Source organism: Bos indicus x Bos taurus, chromosome 19, assembly GCF_003369695.1.
Source record: "Bos indicus x Bos taurus breed Angus x Brahman F1 hybrid chromosome 19, Bos_hybrid_MaternalHap_v2.0, whole genome shotgun sequence".
Classification (NCBI taxonomy): Eukaryota; Metazoa; Chordata; class Mammalia; order Artiodactyla; family Bovidae; genus Bos; species Bos indicus x Bos taurus.
In genome coordinates, this window is record NC_040094.1 from 27,318,579 (window position 1) to 27,340,316 (window position 21,738).

A 21,738-nucleotide genomic window follows, 5' to 3' on the forward strand; every position below is an offset into this window, starting at 1 on the left:
CACGCTAGGCCTCCCTGTCCATCACCAACTCCTGGAGTTGACTCAAACTCATGTCCATTGAGTCAGTGATATCATTCAGCTATCTCATCCTCTGTCATCCCTTTCTCCTCCCGCCTTCGATCTTTCCCAGCATCAGGGTCTTTTCCAATGAGTCAGTTCTTTGCATGAGGTGGCCAAAGTATTGGCCACCTACTTTGGGATACTCCACAGTGGGATTTATCAGTTCTGTGGTGAGCTGACAATTGTGTGACCCCTGGGTGGGGCTGGAGAAAAACTGGCCCCTCCCAGTGCCAAGTCCAGTGACTCCTGTCAGTTACTTCAAATTGGCCGTGGTGAAGATATTTATGTCATGGAAATAAGCAAACACTACAAATTTCAGGAATCTTTTTGTCTCCCGAGAGCCTGTTGTTAAATGTTTACCAGATATCCCAGGGTATTGTCATTATGGTTGAAAGTAATCAGAACATTTTCACCCCAGGCAGACACAATGCATACCAGTTTGGCTATTTTTACTGACGTGACCACTCAGTCAGAACAGTCAGTTCCACAGAATAGTTGGTTGACTTCCCCACCCACAGCCCCCATTTCGGAGGCAGTGGTGTTGTGGGAAAGACGATTCAGTCCAGTGGTCAGTTGGACCCACTTCTTGATGCAGTGTGTCACACACCTTCAGAAACAGGAGCAAAAGCTGGGTCAGAGTGCCAGGGTCCGCCGTGGGCTTATGAGAGCTGTCTTCCTTGGAGGACAGCCCTTATATTAATACATGTGAACTGGTTTCTTACACAGTCTGTTTCTGGGTCTGGGGGGTTGTCAGGTTCCCTTAGCTTTTCTGGAGTTCCAGGGTGCTCAGGGTAGGCTCGTCTGTGGGAAAGCCCCCCAACCCTGGGGCCCGACCTCTCCACCACAGGATAGTCCACTGGTGGGCCTTGCAGGAGCACAGGAGCAGAAAGAAGAATCTGGCTCCTAGAAGAGGAATTGGCTGCCTGGTGATGGTGTCTGGGGCCTCTCCCTGGTGGGCTGAGCATAAAGGGGAAGTGTGGTCAGGCTGGCACCCACAGCTCGGGCTGGGTGGAAGGCCTGTGGGCAAGAGACTGCCTCTCCCCAGCTGTGCTGAGCCACGGCCTTCAGAGCACTGATGGCCCCTCAGCCGCTCACATCTGGACCTCCTGCAACTCAGGTAAGCACCTGGGCCCAGTCAAGGCAGGGGACCGCCAGGGCTGGGCCGGGGGATTGTAGCCTGGGGCCTGGGGACCACTGGGTGGGGCTGGAGAAAAACTGGCCTGGGAACCACCCTGCTGGTGGCTGGCTGGATGACCTCAAGGTCATCTCCAGCTCCTGGGGCCTCCTCGTGTGTAAGGTGGGGTCATGAAGAGGCCTGCTCCTCAGGCTGGAATGATGTTGTGCCTGGGAGTGAGACGTGTGTACTGTGAGCAGGTTGTAATCATTCTCTGGATTCTGATGGTGAGTTTGGGTACCTGACTCACGCGAGGACCCCCAGTGGGTCCGTGCTGGAGAGAGGGTGGGGATCGAGGCACTAACTCTGTGAACTTGGGGCTCCCCCTGAAGCCCTGGGATGAGCACCAACAGCCTGGGTGTCTTTGTCACTGTGTCTCTGGCATTCAGGGACCTCTCTTGCAGAGGCCTCGGGCTCAAGACCTCCACTGAGCCATCTACTCTCGCCGTCTGGAAAAAATTACTGCGGTGGGGGCCTGGGTTCGGCTTTGTCCTTTTAACTTCCACCTTCTCATGCATCAGTTGTCCTTCATGTCACTCCCTCTCCTGGTCCCTCTGCATGTGTGGACCTCTAAGGAGGCATCAGAAGTGGGGATTGTTGAGCCTGCAGAAGACAAGGGCTGGGAGCTTCTTTTGAATATTTTTTTTTAGCATCTCTTTCTTTTTCTCTTTCTGAAAATTAGAAAACTGCAAAGCAATAGCGGAAACAATGACCCTTGATCCCACCACCTCACAACAATCACGGTAAAGAGGGTGCTGCTGTCTTGCCTTCCAGTCATTTTTTCTTAGGCGTAGCTGTTTTGGAAAGTTACCTATGTTTTATTTTGATATAAGTACATTCTAGACATAGAAATACAGATGTCACTGCTGTCTTCAGGGCACCAGCATCCCTGATTCTCTTCCATCTACTCAACATGAGGCTGGCATTCCTGCCAGAGAGCCCCTGGGTGACAGGTTCAAGTTTCCCTCACATTCTCAGAGCCAAACAAACAGGGGAAAGTAAGCAACAGCAAGGGGCTTCCCTGGTGGCTAAGACGATAAAGAATCTGCCTGCAATGCATGCAACCTGTGTTTGATCCCTGGGTCAGAAAGATCCCCTGGAGAAGGGAATGGCAATCCACTCCAGTATTCTTACCTGGAGAATTCCATGGACAGAGGAGCTTGGCGGGCTACAATCCATGGGGTCCCGAAGAGTAAGACGTGACTGAGTGACTAACACTTACATGCAAAGGCAAGTAGAAACTTGGTTGGACCCAAGGAAGGACTGCTGGGTTGTAGAAATCCTGGAATAAACTCACTAAGAATCCTGAATGACCTGCAGCTCTGGAGGGCTCTGCTAACCCATCATCCCAAACATCTCGAAGATACTAGAAAATTGACCTGTTTGAGAGCAGGGAGCAGAAGCTCTTGTAAAACATGATGCCTAAATTTTTGAAAACGTGTTTGCTTTATGCCTCACAGCAAGGCTGGGTGGGAGGGAAAGAAAGAAGGACCCTACTCTCACGCACCGAACAATCTAAATCCACCTTTCTGTGCTTTCTCCCAGCCATTCTCCTGGCACATCTTCAAGTAATGTTATAAGATGTGGCGATAGTCTAGATATAAGTCAGCATTCTGTTCCTTTCATGTGGTTTCTCAATAGTTGATGATGCTTTCTTCCTAATGACTCCTAGATTACTGCATCCTATCCTATCAAGTCTCCAGTCTTCTTGCCTGGAAAATGCCATGGACAGAGAAGCCTAGCAGGCCCCAGTCCATGGGGTCACAAAGGGCTGGACACGACTGACTAACACACACGTCCTATCAAGTGGCCCTTCTGTAATTTTCTTCCCCAAGAGACCCCCATTTGGCTGCTGGGCAGCTCCCTGTTCATCTCTACGAAGGTTCACCTCTACACGATTGTCCTCTTAGGGTTTTACTTTGTTCAGATTATTTCTCAGGCTATATTTCTAGAAATGATATTATAGAATTAAATGGTGCGATCGTTTTTTAAATGTACTATTTTCTCTCCAAAATTGTATTTAAAATTAACGTGTCCTATCACTGGCCCTGTGGGAGGGTCCGTTTCACCACAACTTTGCCATGATAGGATTTTATGGTTATCTTTCATTTTTGCTAGCAAGTAGATGTAGTTCCTAACTGTGGCAACAGGGGCGATAAACTATGATGGGTGAGTGTATATGAACAGAGTCAAGCCCTCTAATGAAATAAATCAGACAAGATTAATCTGAGAGCTGGTGTGATAAGCTGTAACACTGAGGGGAGCACGTGGGAAAAAGGATATGTTTGGCTTGATTTCTTCTCTTTAGCTCTCTAGGATTTGTATTTAACCTTTCACAGAAGTGGAAGGACAGAGAGAGGGAGAAGAGAAACAACTCCTTTTAATACTCTGCTCCCACCCTACCCCAGGCATGCTTGAGTTTTACTTTTTTAATTTATTTTGGCCGCACCATTACATCATATGGGATCTTAGTTCCCTGACCAGGGGTCGAACCCATGCCCCCTGCTTTGGAAGCATGGAGTCTTAACCTCTGGACCTCTATCCAGGGAAATCCCACACTTGGACTTTAGGTGGCCATCAACTATCCAGACAGCCATTTCTGGGGCTGACAACAGCAGGGCAGGGTCGAGTGGGAACTTGGCCTCACTAAGCCTGAGCAGTGACCGTCTGGGAACTAGAGATGAATTCGGGCAAGCACAGCCCATGCTGACTGGCAGGTGTTGCCTCAGTATTATCTGGAGTCTCCCAGACACTTGAGATCCAGGCGGAGAGCAGCTTGGACCCTCATTCCATGCCCTGCAAAGTGCAGAGCTGTCCCTCAGATTTCTGTGGGTTCCGCAGGAGGCCAGTCCTGCTCTGAGCCCCTGTGGGTGAGCCTCTGTTCCATACTGCACCAACCCAAGGCTGAAACAGTGTTACAATTTGGGTGGGAGTAAATTAAAAAGGGGTGGGAAGCTGTAATTAATTTTATTAATACGTTTTACTTAGCCCACTCTATCCAAAATACTATCATTTCAACATGTAACTGAGATAAACATTTGTTAATGAGATCTATCATGTTCTTTCTGTACCAAGTCTTTGAAATCCAGCGTGTATTTCGAACTTGCAGCACATACTCAACTAGCCATCTAGCCAGTGCTCAGTGGAAGGGCCTCACGGGGTCAGTGGCTGCTGTCTTGGACAGAGCAGGCCTCTGGTAGAGGGATTTGTGTCCATAAAGGCAGAGAGTAAGGAACTGGACTCATATTCACATCTCCCCAACTTCCTGCTAAGCTATTTGCAAGTCCACCTCTTCCGACAAAGCCTTTTTCTGACTAACTTTCTGAAACTCTAATTCACCACCAACACACGCATTCCACCCACACCTCTTGGGACTCATGGCTATTTCAGGTCGCTTATTTTTCATGAGAAAAACTCAAGTCTTTCAATACACAGGGCATTACCATTAATACACTTTGAAATAAACTGAGAGGCTGACACTCAGGACTTCTTCTCATGAAATAGGCTAGAATAGATGAGAAACTGCCAATTGGAGTGCACCTGAAGACACTTTGTGAAACGTTTTATTTATGTGAATATATGTGTAGCTGTCACATTGTAAATTGCACATCTTACTCTGAGGAATTTGGTTAAAAAAAAAAAAAGCAAATTCTTGAACAAAGCCACAGTCTCCAGAATTCCTGGTGATGGAGAGTGAATGTGTTTTCTGCCACTGACTCCCCGGAAATGCCTTTTGGGGAAGTGAGAGTCAGAGCTGGATTGGTAGTTGCTTTTAGTGGCTCTCCCACCCTGAGCCTACTCAGAACTGAGTGCCTTAGGCTACGGAGGACAGAGCAATCAAGAGAGAGAAGCTGCCACTCCACCCTTCACACCTCTCTGCCTGGCTTCTGCTTCCCAGCCAGCCGCTTGAAGCCCACGACCAAAGGCAGGGGGAGATCAGGGAGCCTGCCCAAGCTCTCGTGTCCAGGTGAGGTGCTTTAGAACTAGAATGCCAGCACTTGAATTTCAGACCCTGGATCCAAACTGCCTACTGCATCATTAGCGGAGAAGCCTGCCCACAACAAGGGAAGAGGGAAGGAGGTGGGGCCGTCAGTCATGCAGTCATTTATTCACAGATGCGTATGGCACTCCCACTGCATTCCAGGTGACGGTCTAGGAACTAGAAAGAGTGGTAGAGGGAGCAGCAAGATTCTTGCTCTCCAAGAGCTTACAGCCAGTGTGGGAGATGATGAACAGCAAACAAACCATCAGACAGCTGTCACAGTAAGTGTATGCAGGCTCAGTTGGAGGAAAAAAAAAAAATGCATTTTGAATATTGATCATAGCCTGTTGCGGAGTGGGAAGCAGGGCTGTCTGCCTCTCACCCTGCTGCCCCCAGAACCTCGCCTGTCGACTCTTCCTAACTCAGAACAGGAGCTTTCTGGCCAGCTTCCTGCCCTCTCATCCCAGTCTGGTTCTGCTGAACAGCACAGCCCTCCTTCCATCCTTGTTCCCTTTTAAAAGCTGATTCTTCCATCTGAGCCCCTGAAGGTAGCTTTTGCTCTCTTTTCTCTGCCTGCATTTCATTTTGTCCTTTTTCCTGACACTTCACAGTTTATAAACACACTGACTCCCTGTATTTTAAACAATCTTTCCTCATCTCACTTTTCCCCCTTCTTGAAATTCAGGCTTCCCTTGCCTTCTGGGCTTTCATCAAGCTGACTAGCGCCCTCTTTAAGCTGTTATCAGAGGAGTGACTGAGATGCAAAGTCTGTCTGAGGACAGGGTGATTGAGAAGAAGTGGCTCGATAGAGTGCAGGACACTGAGCTCTGGGGCGAGGAGCGTCTGTGAAGCTGGGAGGGGAGGACAAGCAGGGAGGACGATGGGCAGACAGCAGGTCTTCCCAGGTCACCTTAGCCCTGCAGGAACTTCACTCCGAGGCCATGTTTGGTTATGACTATCCTCTAAGGACTTTGGATAAGATTCTAGGATACTCCTGCTCCTGCCAACGCCCTGGGGAAGGAATCCTGAGGCTCCGTGAAGCCATTCACACCCTAGTAAAAATCAGTTCCTCTTCCTCAGTGTCAGGCAAATGGGTATAAAAGTAGGGGAAGTAGGGAGAGAGTGACTTGTTGATGATGGAGTTCCATCAGCCATGTGACAAGCAAACAGGAGAAGTCTTTGGGTTTAAGGGGTTTGTTTTAGTGCCTTCAGTCTACTTTGCTGCTTCTACTGCCTGTGAATGTTGCGAGGAACAAGCCTTCAGCCTCCTCACCTCTGCAGCTCGGGGCTCTACAAGCTGGCTGGATGTAGTGTTCTCCCCAAGGCCTGAGAACCCACTGGAGCGTGTGTTAACAATGCTGAGTCCCACACCAGAGTTACAAATCAGAATTGGGAGTAGAGTTGGGACACAGACTGTGGTATCTATCTGCATTTTAGTACATTTCCCAAAGCTCTGGCTTAGTGGTCACAAGTAAGAGTCCTGGGCTTAGCTTCTGATTTTTTCCACTTATGACCTTGGGCAAGTTCATTGAGCTCATCTAAACTTCTATTCTCTTTTCTCTAAAATGGGGCTATAATTATGACCTGCCGTACAGTGTGGTTGAACTCATGCTAAGGTAGCATATATGTATGTTCCTTTTCTAAGATGCATTTTCATATTGAGGTTCTTATTATTTGGAACAAGTCACAACTCAAGGTAGAGGTCTTGCCAATATTGGAATTTCTTGACCGATGGTTCTGCTTTCAGTTTTGTTATGAAAAGAAGTTATTTATCAACTTGGTGTAAATCTGACAGAGTAAAAACAGCATGAACTTTGGCATCAGACCAGGCTGTGCTGCAATCTTAGACTAGTGAGCTACTAGCCATGCTTCCTTTAACAAATTGCCTAAACCCTATGAGTTCTCTCTTTTTATCTTTTTTTTATACAATGGGGGTAATAATAACTCCTCCCAACACCAGTATAAGGATTAAGTGATAACATGTATGTCACTGGTTCTCAACACTGGCCTCCACCTAGAATCATCTGGAGAACTTTACTAAAACAAAGTCCCAATGGCCAGGCCTCAGGTTGGGAATTTCCACTCTTCCTCAAGTTCTTGCCCTGGGGTCTGACACACCCAGGTCCTCAATAGCTAATGGCTAAAGGCAGCTCCCTTGTTCTTCTGACTCTTCTTTCTTCCATTCGTGGTGTCCACCAAATGCTCCCCCAGTTGACAGGAACTGAGGTCAGGCCCTGCCCTCCTCCCGGCAGCCAGGACCCCTAACCTGTATCTGTAGACTCAGCACCTCACCCTTCCCAGGCCCAGGACCTGCTGACCTATGGCTCAGCTTTGGATCAGCTTTGGGGCCACACTGAATCCTTCCGTCCTCTGGTCCATACTGCACTATGAGCCCCTACTCTGGCTCACGGGGCTCTCTCTTATTTCTGAGTCCAAGTCCAGCCTTGAGAAACTTCCAATGAGTTCAGACTCTTGAAAACAAAAATGTCCCCTCCCATGTGGCAGTCCCCTCCCAGACACAGAGACCCACGTCTGTCCCAAGCCTTGGGGTGGGTCTTCGCTGCTTCTTCCCTGAGCCAGCAACATCGAGCACTCTGTGGTGGACTTCTGGTCAGAGATGGCAGGATCATTGCTGACTTTTTCCCTTTTCATTCCGGAGACATCAATAGAAGGCAAAAAAAAAAAAAAAAACAATAAAAATAAATTTTATAATGTATAAATCCATGAGACCACTTTCACTAGAGTCTCATCTTCCTACAGTATCAGCATGAGGTGGTTTGTGTGGTGGTCTCACCCACCCCGAGATGTCCACATCCCAACCCCTGGAACCTGTGGTTATGTCAGACTACAAGGCAAGGAGGAACTGTGGTCACAAGCGGAACTGAGGTTGCAAATCAGCTGACCTGGAGATGCAGTGATGAACCTGGATTATCCGGGTGAGCCCAGTGTAACCACAGCATGCGTGTGTGCATGCGTGCTCAATCATGTCCACCTCTTTGTGACCCCTCAGGCTGTAACCCGGCAGGCTCCTCTGTCCATGGGATTTTCCAGGCAAGAATCCTGGAGTGAGTTGCCATTTCCTCCTCCAGGGGATCTTCCTGACCCTGGGATCAAACCCACGTCTCCCGGATTGGCAGGCAGGTTCTTTCCAGCTATGCCACCAAGGAAGCCCATTGTTATCACAAGAGTCCTTATAAGTGGGAGAGGGAGGCACAAGAGGAGGTGAGACGTGACTGGGGAAGGACTGTCAGAGAGATGCAAGGAGATGGAGGAGGGGGCTGTGAGCCAAGGAACACAAGCAACCTCCAGAAGCTGAAAGGAGCAAGGAAGTGGCTTCTCCAGTGGGGACTTCGGAAGGGGCCAACCCTGCCCAATGGCAACGTGCTGGCTGTTGTGTTACCCAGCAATTTGGCTGGATAAAACTTCTGTGCTGTTTTTAGACATGACATCCGTGGTGATTTGTTGGAGCGGCCACAGCAAACAGATGCAGTTTTTTTCTAACTACCCTACTGCCTGGGTTCCTGCCTTGTTCCAGCAAGGAGAGGCCTCCCCCAGTGACATTTCGGTCCAACCCCAAAACTTTTATTACTTTTGATTACTAAGCAGATTCATTTCAGTTTTAAAAATTTAGTCACACTCATTTAAAAACTTCCATCTCATCTTTGACCCAAAGCTCCCCGCTTTGCCCAGTGAGGGGAGTACAGAGCAAGGTGAGGGGTGAAGTCTGCCTCAGCTCCCTAAGCACCCTTCCCTGCCCTTACCCCCGCCTTCCCCCCAGTATCGGATTGAGGAGGAAAGACAGGGACAGTTTTCCACAGGAAGTCTCCTCTCGCTGGGTCACTGCTGCTGATCGAGTCTGTGGTGTTGGGTGGAGACTCACCCTTGGCCCTTGAGTCCCTTGGGGTCCCTTGAGAGACTCAGCTGCACCTTTGGGCTGGCTGCCAGCCTCCTCTCATGTAAACACCTCTTTGCGTGATATTTCAGTAGCTCTCAGGAAGCCTGCGCCCCACGACCTTATCTACTCCAGGCCTGACAACACAAGTGGGATTCAGTTTCCATACTTTCCAGAGCCTGAACTGGACTATACAGCCGTGACACACTGCCCACCAGTTGTACTCCCTGCCATCTCTCCCCAGGGCTCCTGTCCCCTCTCTTGGGGTGGGGGGACCACTGGGATGTGGTTATTAATAGCCCCCTTCCTCAGCTGCACGCTCCCAAAAAGACCCGCTCGTCTTGGTTCTGTTGTAAAGGCACCTGTCGGCAGTTCATGGGGGAAGAGCTATTTCTCTGATCTTAGGTTATGGGGAACTTGGGACTTTCATTCTCAAGCCCCGATCTTTCATTCTGGGGAATGCCTTGGGCCCCCACAACACCATATGACTACCACAGCGATGTTCCTTTTGAAGTAAAGTGAGATATCCTGACCTCCATCTGACCTCTCCTTGATGATTCAGAGGCATCCTGACACTGGAAGGCTCTGAGACACAGAGAGGAAGCGTTCCGCCCTCCCTCCTTCCTGGGTGACCTGGGGGAAGTCACTACGCCTCTGTCTCAGGCCCTGTTTAGAAAAGGGTGTGGTGGTGAGGGTGAAATAAGGTGAGTGATGAGAAAGCTCTTGGTGCACTAAACACGCTCAAAACATCTGATGGGAAATCAAAGCCATTCAATTTGTGTGAACAGGACTGCAGAATATTTACCACTTTGCATTGTTCTGAAAAGTGACCCATAGTTTCACTTTCTGGCATCATCCTATTTCCTCTTTCTTTCCCAAGAATCTGATGAGAATAAAATTTCTCTGAACTTGAAATCTGAACAAAGGGAAGCTACACTAAATGGTTGATTGACTCTTATCAGTGTTATAAAAGTAAACACATAAGTTAAAAAAGATAAAAAAGCAAAGAATTCGGAGGGTTTACAGAGAACAGCAAGTTGCCAGGCCTCTTGCTTCCCTCCCCACACCCAGTTATGCTCTTCAGATGCAACAGCTTTTAACTCTGCCTGGTGTGTGTTTCTATAGCTGTAAAGAGTATGTTTATGTGTCTCCTCGGAGAAATCCGTCAGGAGTAAAGAAAAAGTCAAAGAGATAGAATATATGAGGGGAAAATTAGACTAAGAACTAGGAGACATTTAACTAAGAGAAGAGAGACTGAGTGGCCATCAACAGATGGATGAAGAAAATGTGGAGTATACATATATATTCACACACACACATACAATGGAATATTACTCGACCATAAAGAAGGAAATATTACCACTTACAGCAACACAGATGGACTTAGAGACACACTAAGTGACATAAGTCAGACACAGAAAGACAAATACTGTATGACATCACTTAGATGTGGGATTTTTAAAAATAATACAAATGAACTTGTTTACGAAACAGACACAAACTCACAGAACTAGAAAACAAACTTATAACTACCAAAGGGGAAGGAGGAGAGGGATAAACTAGGAGCATCGGATTAACAGATACACTCTACTATATATAAAGTATTTACTGTACATATATATATATAAAGGATTTACTGTATAGCACAGAGAACTATATTCAATATCTTGTAATAACCTATAATGGAAATGAACCTTTTCTCCTGCAGACTAATTCAGTTTGCTTTGCATCTTTCTCCCTCTGATCATGCCTCACTCAAGAGATCCATCAAGGTATTTTTCTAACCTCCACCTCAAAAAACAAGTGAAAATGTTAGTCGCTTAGTTGTATCCAACTCTTTGCAACCCCATGGTCTATAGCCTGCCAGGCTCCTCTATCTATGGAGTTCTCCAGGCAAGAATACTGGAGTGGGTTGCCAGTCCCTTCTCCAGAGGACCGTCCCAACCCAGGAATTGAACCCAGGTCTACATTATAGGCAGATTCTTTATATCTAAGCCACCAGGGAAGCACTCCCCCACACCCCAAAAAAAGCCCTCAAAATTCTATCTGCCCTGTTATGAATTTAGTCTAGTTGTCCCTTTGATATAAAAACAACTGCTGTCAGTTATTGCTTTAAATGGCATTTCCCCTTCCTGCTGCATGTTTGACAGTGTAAAGAAAAGCAGTGATTATGTGTACAGTTTCTAGAGTAACTGGTAAGTACATGTCTTACCTCTAATATTCGTAAATTCCCTGTAAGGTAGTAGACAGCATCACTGGCATATTGCAGGTGAGGACACTGAGGCTTGGAGAAAGTTAATCACTTGCCTGAGGTCTCCCAGCTGCAAATCAGCAGTGTTTGATTGTGAGCAAACGCCTGCCTGGTCCCTAAGCAGATGCTGCCGCACAACATGGTAGATAACTGCCTCCACCTCCCAAGAAGCCCTTCACTCATGTCTTATCCTCTCCCTCCATTCTTCTCAGGATCTCAATGCCATGGATTGGTGGAAGGACCATTTCTGGATCATCTTGGCTGTGGCCATCATCTTTACCTCTGTGAGCCTGGGCACCATCCTGTTCTGTGTCTGTAGGTGTCTGTTTAGACCAGGTAATGACCCTCCCCCTTGGGCAGGTGGAGGGAGGGGAGGGAAGTGGTGGTTGTTGGGGCACTGGGGCTTCTTTAGGGCAAAAAGATTAGTTCTGGGCTTCCATGGGCTGAACTCTGGATTTAGCATCATGCACTCTGGGTCGATTCCTAGCTCTGCTACTAATATGTGTCTCTGGGCCTCAATTTCCCCCTCTGCACAGTGAAGGGAGGGAGGTTACTTAATCTCCAAGAACTCTTCCGGCCCTCATGGTTTGGGTAAAAGCAGAATCAGTTTCAAGGCATGCTGTTCTCCAGTGCTGTCTCTCTCCAATGTCACAGCACCTTACCGCTGGAACTTGAGAGTACAAGTGCATGGAATGTCAAAAACTGTCTTGATTCCAAATGCATTGACTTGTGCACATGAAATATGTACAGCGTTTTGTACGGCAATCATTCTCCACAAAGTAGTTTTTAAAAATGTCTTAAGACACCTCTGGCTGTCTAATGGTTAAGATTCCATGCTTCCAAAGCAGGGAGCATGGGTTTGATACCTGGTCAGGGAACTAAGATCCCACATGACACGCAAGATGCAAAAAAAAAAAAAAAATTTAAAAACCGACTGTTTTTGAGCTATCTGAAAAAAAGCCCTAATTTGAGTTTTCCATCTCTCACCTTACCCCATAGCGTACCTTCACATTTTGAAGTGTGGTATTACAAAAAAAGTCTTCAGGCATGAAAAATGGACTCATTTCATGGTTGACCACCGTGACTGCCTATTCTAAGATCATACTCTGAATTTGGGGCTATTATATGTGCCTTGGACAGAGGTTCTTAGCACACTTGGACATAAATAAGCAGGTTCCTGGAGGATTACTGTAAATTTAGACTATCTACAAGTGAGTTTCTACTTTAATATTCATCTCCAAAAACATGAAATTCTGGTTCAATAGTGAGTTTTCTTAAGATCCTACCCCTTAACTAATGACCTAGGCCTGGAGCACACTTGGGGATGGTAAATGCTCTGAGAGGTATGGCCGTCTTGCCCTGGGGCACCTAGGGGGCATCCCTCCAGAATCAGGGCCCTGTCCTCCTGATGCATCTGGATATGGCCTCAGGGTCCTGCTGAACCAGTGCTGGAAGGTCAGGGCTGCTCAGGAATGAAAGCTTCTGTCATTCTTTTCAATCTCTCTGTAGAGATAAGAAAAGCAAGGTTCAGAGAGAGGCAAATCCTTGGTTCAGGTCTCCTGGGACTTGGTGGCAGAGTTGGAGCCAGAACTTGGGTACACTGGGCTCCCCATTCAAAGCCCTTTCCCCTCCACCCTCTGATGGTAATTAGTTTTTTAAATACAGAAAGTGTATTCTAGCTACTGTAGTCCTCTATCCACTTGTCTTTTTAAAATATTTCATTTTTTTAAATTTGGATTTGTTTTAGTTTGGTTGCACAGGCTCTTGGGTGCAGTGCACAAGCTTTTGCTAGCTGTGGTGTGCCAGTTTAGTTGCCTCGAAGCATGTGAGATCTTAGTTCCCTGACCAGGGATCGAACCACGTCCCCTGTATTGGAAGGCAGATTCTTAACCACTGGACCACCAGGGAAGTCCCAAAACATTTTGCTTTTAGATATGGACAAAATATGACCCTGAACAAAAACTTTACTTATTCTCTTTTATCTTGACCCACTCCTATTAACAAGTAGGTTATAATTAATAATAACTTACATGTCCAGCATATCACAGTTTACAAACTGCTATTCCCATTTTTCATCTCATTTCCTCCCATTAATCCTTTTGGCTATTCACTCAACTAGTATTTCTAAGTGACAGCTATATGCTAGGTAGACACAGTACCAGGTGATGAGGAAGCAGCCACAGCCCACACTGGATTAGTCCCAGACTCTGAGGTCAGACTATCTGGATGACATTCTGACTCTATCACTTATGAGCTCTGTGCCCCTAAGTCTGTTTTCTCTGGATGGTTCTTCTTCTGACTATCCTGAAACTGCCCATTCTCTGGTCTCTTCTAAACTCTAAAGATCACAATTTTGGACAATTCTTCCTAAATGAATATGCTTATTTTTTTCCTTAGGCAAGAAATGGGAAATTTCCAAGTCCTTGAAACAAAAGCAGAGAGATGAAGAAACGATGTATGAGTAAGTGCGGGGAATCCTGCTTTTTAATTTTGAGAACCACCTGTCCACTTTCATTCTTGTGCCTGCACTACTGAGCTGGTGTGTGCATGGTCAGTCACTTAGTCGTGTCTGACTCTTTGCGACCCTGTGGACTGTAGCCCACCAGGCTCCGCTGCCCATGGGATTTTTCCAGGCAAGAATACTGGAGTGGGTTGCCATTCCCTTCTCCAGGGGATCTTCCTGACCCAGGGATCCAACCCACATCTCCTGCTTGGCTGGCAGATTCTTTACCACTGAGTCACCTGGGAAGCCCCTGAAACTTCTTACCAAAGTATAATATAAATACAGAAAAATGCATATGGTAAGAGTACAACTCAATGAATTTCCACAAACTAAAAAGACCCGGTAGCTTGCACCCAGATTAAGAAACAAAATTACCAGCACCTCAATCCCATATATACCCTTTCAGCCTTTAAATCCTAAGGATAATCACTATCTGAAATAGTATAGGCTCATTTTTCCTTGTCTTTATACTTCCTATACATGGTATTATACAGTATGTGTTATTCAGTGTTTAACCTCTTCTGCTCAGCATTTTTTTGTGAGATTCATTGTGTGTAATTGTAGACTGTTCATTCTCATTACGATAGAGTGTTCCACTGTGGAACTGAACCATGATGAATTTATCCATTCTGCTACTTATAGGCATTTGAGTAGCATCCAGTTTGCCATTGTTATGAATAGTGCTGTCATAAACATTTTAGTAACATATCTTTTGATCAGCAGGATATATACCCAATGTTGCTGTCACATGGTGGGTGTATGTTTAGCATTAGGAGTACACCTGTTTTTTGTTTGTTTGTTTGGCTATGCTGGGTCTTCATTGCTTCAAGGGCTTTTCTCTAGTTGTGGTGAGCGGGGGCTACTCTTCATTGAGGTGTGAGGGCTTCTCGTTGCTGTGGCTTCTCTTGTTGCAGAGCACAGGCTCTAGAGCTTTAATAGCTGCAGCATATGGGTTCCACAGTGGTGGCTCCCCAGGCTCCAGAGCACAGGCTCAATAGTTGTGGCACACGGGCTTAGTTGCTCTACAGTATGTTGAGTTCCTGGATCAGGGGTCAAACCCATGTCTCCTGCATTGGCAGGCAGATTCTTTTTATCACTGAGCCACCTGGGAAGCCCAGGTTTTGCACATCCATTTTGCACATCAAAATACACCCGGTGCTTACCTCCCCCTGCTGATCCAGCTCAGGTAAACACAGAAAGATGAGATCCGGGGTCTAAGTTAGAGTGCTTCTGCTCCACACCCTCAAATCCAAATGGTCCCTGGGCTAAAGAAGTGGTTTTTTTAGTGTGTCAGTTACAGATGGGATGCAAGACCTAGGAAAGAAAGGAGATGCTTTCAGTCTTTAGGGACCAAGATTTGAATGTTCAACTCTGTCCATTTCCCTTGACATTTTCTCTTAAATCAGCAGGCATGATCAAAACCAAACACTGACTCTTATTCTTTCTCTCTTCCAGGAATGTTACAGAACAATTCTCAGTTCAATTACCCCCTCTGCCACCCAGGGATATGCTTTCCCCAGGAGTTGCCTGTGAGTATAATTTGCTGATAACAGTCTCATTCAGAGTAAAATAATAAATTTGTCTTGGCATCTTAGTCAGCTTGTGCTCAGTTGCTCAGTCGTGTCCAACTCTTTGCAACCCCACAGACTATAGCCTATTAGGCTCCTCTGTCCATGGGATTCTCCAGGCAAGAATACTGGAGTGGATTGCCATTTCCTCCTCCAGGGGATCTTCCTGACCCAGGAATCGAACCCACTTCTCCTGTGCCTCCTGCATTAGCAGGCAGATTCTTTACCACTGAGCCACTTGGGAAGCAGTCAGTTTGGGTTGCCCATAAAACAGTAACACAGACAATGTGGCTTAAATGACAGTAAATTTCTCATAGTTCTGGAGCCTAAAAGTCTAAGATCAAGGTGCAAGGCCAGTCTGGTTTCTGGTGAGAATACTTCTAGTTTGCAGATGACTGTGTGCAAACACAGAGGGGAAACAGCTCTCTGGTGTCTCTTAGAAGGGCACTAATCCTATTGGATCAGGGCCCTGCCCTTCTGACCTTGTTTAACTTTAATTACTTATTTGGATACCCCATCTCTGAATATAACTGCACTGGTGGTTAGCACACATGGTTCAGCATATGGATTTTGCGGGGACACAAACTTTCAGTCTATTATACTGGAATTTGCAGATGGCAGCAACCTGTTTCAAGAAGATGAATTAAGTTTAAGATGGGGGGGGGGAGTACAAAATAAGTACCAATGTTTCCAATATTCAATGTGTAAATTCATATTCAAATTCCAGCTTGCAGCATGGATATAAAGGAACACTGGGCTTTTCACACTTTGTATCAGAAAATCTCTGCCTGGTTCCCTTGACTGGGATAGTCTTCCTTAAGCTCTACATACAGCTGACTTTACCTCACCCTTCTGGTATCAGCTCAAATGTTACCACCTCAGAGAGTTCACTCCTGACCATCCTACATAAAGAAATCCTTCCAATTCTCCTTTTGAAGCTTATGACAATTATCCTAAGTAAGCTAATTATCCTTCATCTGTCCATTATCTGTCTCCTCCATTATAATACAAACCCTAGAAAATAAGCGCCCTTCTTGTCTTGTTCACCCTTCTTTACCCACCATTAAGAACAGTGCCTAAAGGGATTTCCCTGGAGATCCATGGGTAAGACTCCACACTCCCAGGGCAAGGGGCCTGGGTTTGATCCCTGGTTGGGGAACTAGATCCCCCACGTGCCATACAACTAAAGAGTTTGCATGCCACAACGAAGACCCTGGACAACCAAATAAATATATACAAATATTAAAAAAAAAACAATAGTGTCTGGAGCTTAGTAGATAATGGATGAAAATATTTTAATTGAATAGATAAATAGTAATATTAGCTAGCATTTGTTGAGCAGGCGCTGTGTGTCAGGTCCCATGCTTGGCACTTTATAGGTACTGTCTCATTTAATCCTCTCAGCAACTATATGCAGCAGGTACATTATTATGTCCCTCTGACAGAGGAAGACACTGAAGCACAGAGAAGTTAAGTGACTTACTCATGGTCACACAGCTAGTGACTGCTGAATCCTGAAGATGAGTTTGGATCTGACTGCAGAACTGAAATGGTGGTTGTTATTCAAGTTCTCTTAGGAAAAGATGTGATTGTGCGGTGGCAGTTCCAGGCCCCATCGAGGGGGAGCTGAGATTTTCTTCCCCTTTAGTCCATGTGCTATGTGCCCATCTTCTGCTAATTCTACCTTTTGAAGACACCACTGCCCCCTTCCTTCTTAGCAGAGGGGTGATGCATGTGAGCAATTATAGATAGTTCTGGAATGCCGTATTCAGTCATTGTGAGGGACATGCCTGAAAGGAAATGTTTGTATTGCTTCCTTATGAGAATTAGAACCTGTAGGTACAGCACTACTCATTTCACTACCAGCGCTGGTCAGTTTCTTGTCTGAACTTCTGTCTTGTGGCTCCCACTGCAGTGCAGTCAGGCAAAGCGACAAGGGAGTCAAGATGTCTGACTGATGTTTGCCACTTACTCACTAGGGTGAGTCTGAGACTGTGTCATGGCTGGACCTCAGTTTCCTCTGCAAAATGGGGATCTGGTCCACCAAGACGTGGGAGGATACTGAAACCCATGAAAATCATGCAGAGCCACTTGGTCAAAAATACATAAACATACACTAGCTTTGCATCTGATACCTTTTTGTGTATTCTAGCCCCACAGGAAACCCCAAGTCGGCCCACACCAGCTGCATACTCTTCGGTACATAAAATTAGAAATAAGAAGACAATCACCGTCCCAAGCTATATTGAGCCTGAGGAAGACTATGATGATGTTGATGTCCCTGCCAATACAGAAAATCATCATTTTGAAACAAACGTTTCTTCCTTTTGGCAAGCAGAAGACGGTTCACAGAGCTTATTTTAAAAACAATCAAGAATGGCTGAAGTTCAATAAGTGCCCAAGTCTAAAAGCCAGTGGTAATATTATGGAACTCTATAAGATAAACACTTTCTGAATCAGATGGAGAAGCATCAGTGATCAGATAACTGCAGCCAGAGGAAAGCTGCCTGTGCTCAGCTCTAAGAATGGAGAGGAGTCAGGCCTTGGGCTTCTGCTGAGCGAGGTTCCATGTGGAGGCCCAGTGGACCCTGCAAAGCTCTCCCCACTTCCCTCCGCCCCGAGAAACCACTCAGTTCCCGGCATTCTTCCCCTGTTTGTGTGGTTCTAAGTGACCTTAAATCTTGGTGTTTGATTGTACGAGCCTCCCAGGCTCCCATCCCCTGCACAAGCCCCTACCTGCTCCACCCACCTCACACATTGAGGGGCTGTGGGTGGTAGTCACAGCTAAGCGCTCTTGCACACAAGTCACACATCACACCTTGCGGATTCTTCAAGGGTGGGGGTGTGCTTCTTGTTCTTGTGAACCCTCCCCACCTACACAACCCCAAGCCCCAGGGCCTCTCTATGACACTGGCCAAACTAACCTCAGAGATCCAAGTTTCCAGCCAGAGTTTTTTCACTGCTTCCTGGCTGCACCGTAACAATCAACAAAGAACAGAAGTCACCTTCTAGACCACAGGACGGACTTTACCCATAGGGGTGTTGATTTTGCAACATGTATACTGGAGGAAAACAGGTTTCCCCAGGAAAAATCATAGGGAACAGGAAAGAAAGGGACGAGTCAGTGGCAGATTCAAGATGAAAGTTCAGGGGTCTTTAATACGCTCCTCCGATATTTTCATTACTGCTTTCCCCCTTGTGTAGCATTCAAGACAAACAGTACCATATCCTCCCTGCCAGATTCCTATCCCTGAGTGACGGGGAGGCAGAAACTCCAGTTCATTATGCTACACCCAATGATACATCTGGGGAGCGGGCTGCGGTCCAGTTATACGAGTGTCCTAGTGGGGTCGCCAAGGCCCGAGTCACCCTGAACCTCATCGATTCCTTCAAGTTGATCTGCTGACGCCTGAAGACTTGACACTGTCTAGCCAGACTCACAGGATGCTGACTTCTAAGCAATCCCTGAGAAATCCAGCTAACAGGCTTGCAGGGCGAGCAGCATGAACTGGTGGAAAGGCCCAGGAGTGACACCCGGACTGAGCTCCTCCTTGAGAGATGGAAAACGTGTACCTGTCATCCCCCTCAACCACTTAAGCACTGCTGGACCAGTGAGGACACGTGCTTCCTCCCAGGTTCTCTCTTTCTAGACTCCATAGAAACTTCCAACTCCTTGTAATACCTCCTTGTTTTAGACCGGTGGTTCTCTAACTATGGCCTTAGGGAATTCTGGTATTCCATGAGCCAGAGAGGACTCATTTCTTAAATCCTAGAAAAAACCCACATGCCCTAGAGCCCGCACAGGACAACTACTGAAGCCCGCATGCCTAGAGCTTGTGTTCCACAACAAGAGAAGCCACCTCAATGAGAAGCCCAAGCGCCGCAACAGAGAGCAGCCCCTGATTGCCACAACTAGAGGAAGCCTGCACAAAGCAACAAAGGCCCAGAGCAGCCATAAAGTAATTAATTATATTTTTTAATTATAGGGGAAAAAATGGCTAAAGGATAGAAGTGTTTTACAAGCATGCTTTCCCTTTTAAAATTTCCGCAAACCATCCACATCTACACCAAAAGTTAAAAAGTAAATACCAGACATGTGTAAACTCCTCCTTGGTTTCTGGGCCACCACCATCTCCTGGTTCTCCTCCTGCCTGACTGGCCTGTCTCCATCTTTGCAAGAACACCTCCTTCTGAAACATCTCTTCAATGCCAATCTTTCTCAGGGTCCTGTCCCTGCATCTCCCTCCAAACACTCATGAGTGACCTCATGGGATCTCACTGCTCCCTGCAATTGGCCCTAATGAAACACTTCTCACTCTGCATTATAATTGCCTAGTTAATTCTTTATCTCCTTCCTAACTTGGGACTCTTTGGGGTGGAAGCTGTCTATATTCCAGTATATTCCCAATGTCCAGCTGAAACCCTGGCATATATTAGGCACTTAATAAATATTTATTGAATATTGATCATTAATGGAAAATCTACCAGTGTGACAAAAACAAATCCTTTTTCTCTGGGCCTGTGTAACTTGGCTGAGATGCTATACAGGGCACCTGTAATAAAACCATGTTTTCTACCAACAAAGTTGTTTCCAGTTTGGATGATATAATTAGGTACATCAAGATTTCACAGGGCATTTTTGTGTATTCTAGCCCCACAGGAAACCCCAAGTCAGCCACCAGTGTCATATCTGACTCATAGATAACGTCACAAATAAGAAGACAGTTTCCATTCTGAGCAACAGTGATGATGTTAAAATCCCTACAAACATGGAAAACTATCATTTGGAAACAATTCCTGTTCTACCACCTTAGCTGATTTGAGAACTGATGGCTTACCCGTGCCCCAAATCAGTGAATTTAGTTTTCTTTACAATAGTTAACAGTCTGATCTTTGTGATACAGACAAGATTGTTCCCTGGAAATGCTCAGGTTTACTAGCAACAAATTTTACAAATCACGTGTATCAGTTAGTATGCTTTAGGCTGCAAGGAACAGACTATCCAATGAAAGATAACTTAAACAATAAGAAATGTATGACTTCACAAACCAAGGCATCTTGATAAGCACTCACTCCAGAATGCATCAGATTTAAGACTCAGAGGTATGAGCTGACTTTTCTTACATTCTCTTAGCTTTCCCCTCATGGCAGCTATTTTGCCACCATGCGGGGAAAGCTAAGAGAATTTTCCTATGAAAGGAAAGCTAACAATCACATCCTATGACAATAAACCTAGGAAGGAAAGGGGGCATTTTCTCCCATAGAACTTTCCATTAATTAGGAAAAACTTTCCCAGAAGCTCCCAGCAACTTTTCCTAATGTCTCGTTGGTCAGGATTGGTTCACATGCCCAGCTATAGGAAAGGCCTATCTTCTGCCTTTCTGGCTTGAAGTGGGCTTTGCCATCAAGGAAAATGAAGGGGATAGCTGCTAAATAGGCAATCTACCATCACTTCATTTTTGTATATAACACTGTTCATTATTTGCTGGTTTTCAGTTAAAACCTCAGAGTTGGTAGGTTCAGGGTAAGGTGTCATGTCCAGATTCTACCATTCACCCTTCTTTTCTTACAGGGTTTTGATCAATTAAAAATTGACAAAGAATTGCCATCAGGTGAGGATAATAACAATAACAACAATAGCATCACTAACACGGGCCCAGAGTGACTGAGCACTACTTTATGTTATGTTCTAAGGCATCACTGTGCAGTGTAACGACAACCTTGAACAGGCAGGCCTAGGGGGACAGTTATAGTTATCAGGGAAGGGCTTCATCCTCCTCCTTCCACCTCCTTGGCCTTGCTGTTCCTTGAAAACCACTCTGATGGTCTCATTCTTCCCTGCCCTCAGATAAAATCTGAAGGTGATGGATTTTTCTGTTCACTCTACGGTAATAAAAAGTCTGCCAGGTGTGGTTTACACAGGTGTGTGCATTTCTTAAAACTCAGTGACTACACACTTCAGATTTTTGCATTTCAACCTAAGTAAATTTTACCTCAAAAGAATCTGGCTGCCAATGCAGGGGACATGGGTTTGATCCCTAGTTGGGGAAGATTCCACATATTGCAGGGAAACCAAACCCATGTGCCACAACTAATAAAGCCTGAGCGCCCTAGAACCTGCGCTCTGCAATGAGAAGCCACCACAGTGAGAAGCCCGTGCACCCCAACTAGAGAGCACCCCTGCTCGACACAGCTAGAGAAAGCCTGCACGCAGCAGTTAAGACCCAGTGCAACCAAAAATAAATAAATAAAATTAAAAAAAGAGAAAAACTGTAAACAAATATTGAACTCTATAATGATATGCACCC

At 46.0% G+C, this 21,738-nt stretch overlaps 1 protein-coding gene and 1 long non-coding RNA gene across 5 annotated transcripts in view; one reads left to right on the forward strand and one right to left on the reverse strand.

Annotated features, from left to right (window-relative positions):
- LOC113877033 overlaps positions 1-21,738 on the reverse strand; it is a 70,675-nt gene that overhangs the window by 31,329 nt on the left and 17,608 nt on the right. For both annotated transcript variants that reach the window (XR_003506669.1, XR_003506670.1), the window contains exon 2: positions 15,026-15,176. This is a non-coding gene — a long non-coding RNA (uncharacterized LOC113877033). The remainder of the gene's footprint in view (positions 1-15,025; positions 15,177-21,738) is intronic.
- On the forward strand, positions 158-20,014 carry SCIMP (SLP adaptor and CSK interacting membrane protein). Of its 3 annotated transcripts, none has more exons than XM_027516717.1 (5): positions 158-1,177; positions 11,572-11,695; positions 13,757-13,820; positions 15,318-15,391; positions 17,583-20,014. In XM_027516717.1, the coding sequence occupies exons 1-5, from the start codon at positions 1,136-1,138 to the stop codon at positions 17,792-17,794; spliced, it is 516 nt and encodes a 171-aa protein (XP_027372518.1). In that variant the 5' UTR covers positions 158-1,135; the 3' UTR covers positions 17,795-20,014. The 3 variants fall into 3 exon arrangements, with proteins under 3 accessions (XP_027372518.1, XP_027372517.1, XP_027372519.1); XM_027516716.1 differs by lacking the exon at positions 158-1,177 and adding an exon at positions 2,399-5,497; XM_027516718.1 differs by lacking the exon at positions 158-1,177 and adding an exon at positions 3,742-5,201.

Bases quoted from the DNA above. Each gene is read 5' to 3' on its own strand.
- SCIMP (XM_027516716.1), top strand. From the start codon at position 5,330: ATGCAGTCATTTATTCACAGATGCGTATGGCACTCCCACTGCATTCCA. The intron at 13,821-15,317 runs GTAAGTGCGGGG...TCTCTCTTCCAG, and splicing joins GATGAAGAAACGATGTATGA to GAATGTTACAGAACAATTCT. The intron at 15,392-17,582 runs GTGAGTATAATT...TGTGTATTCTAG, and splicing joins GCTTTCCCCAGGAGTTGCCT to CCCCACAGGAAACCCCAAGT.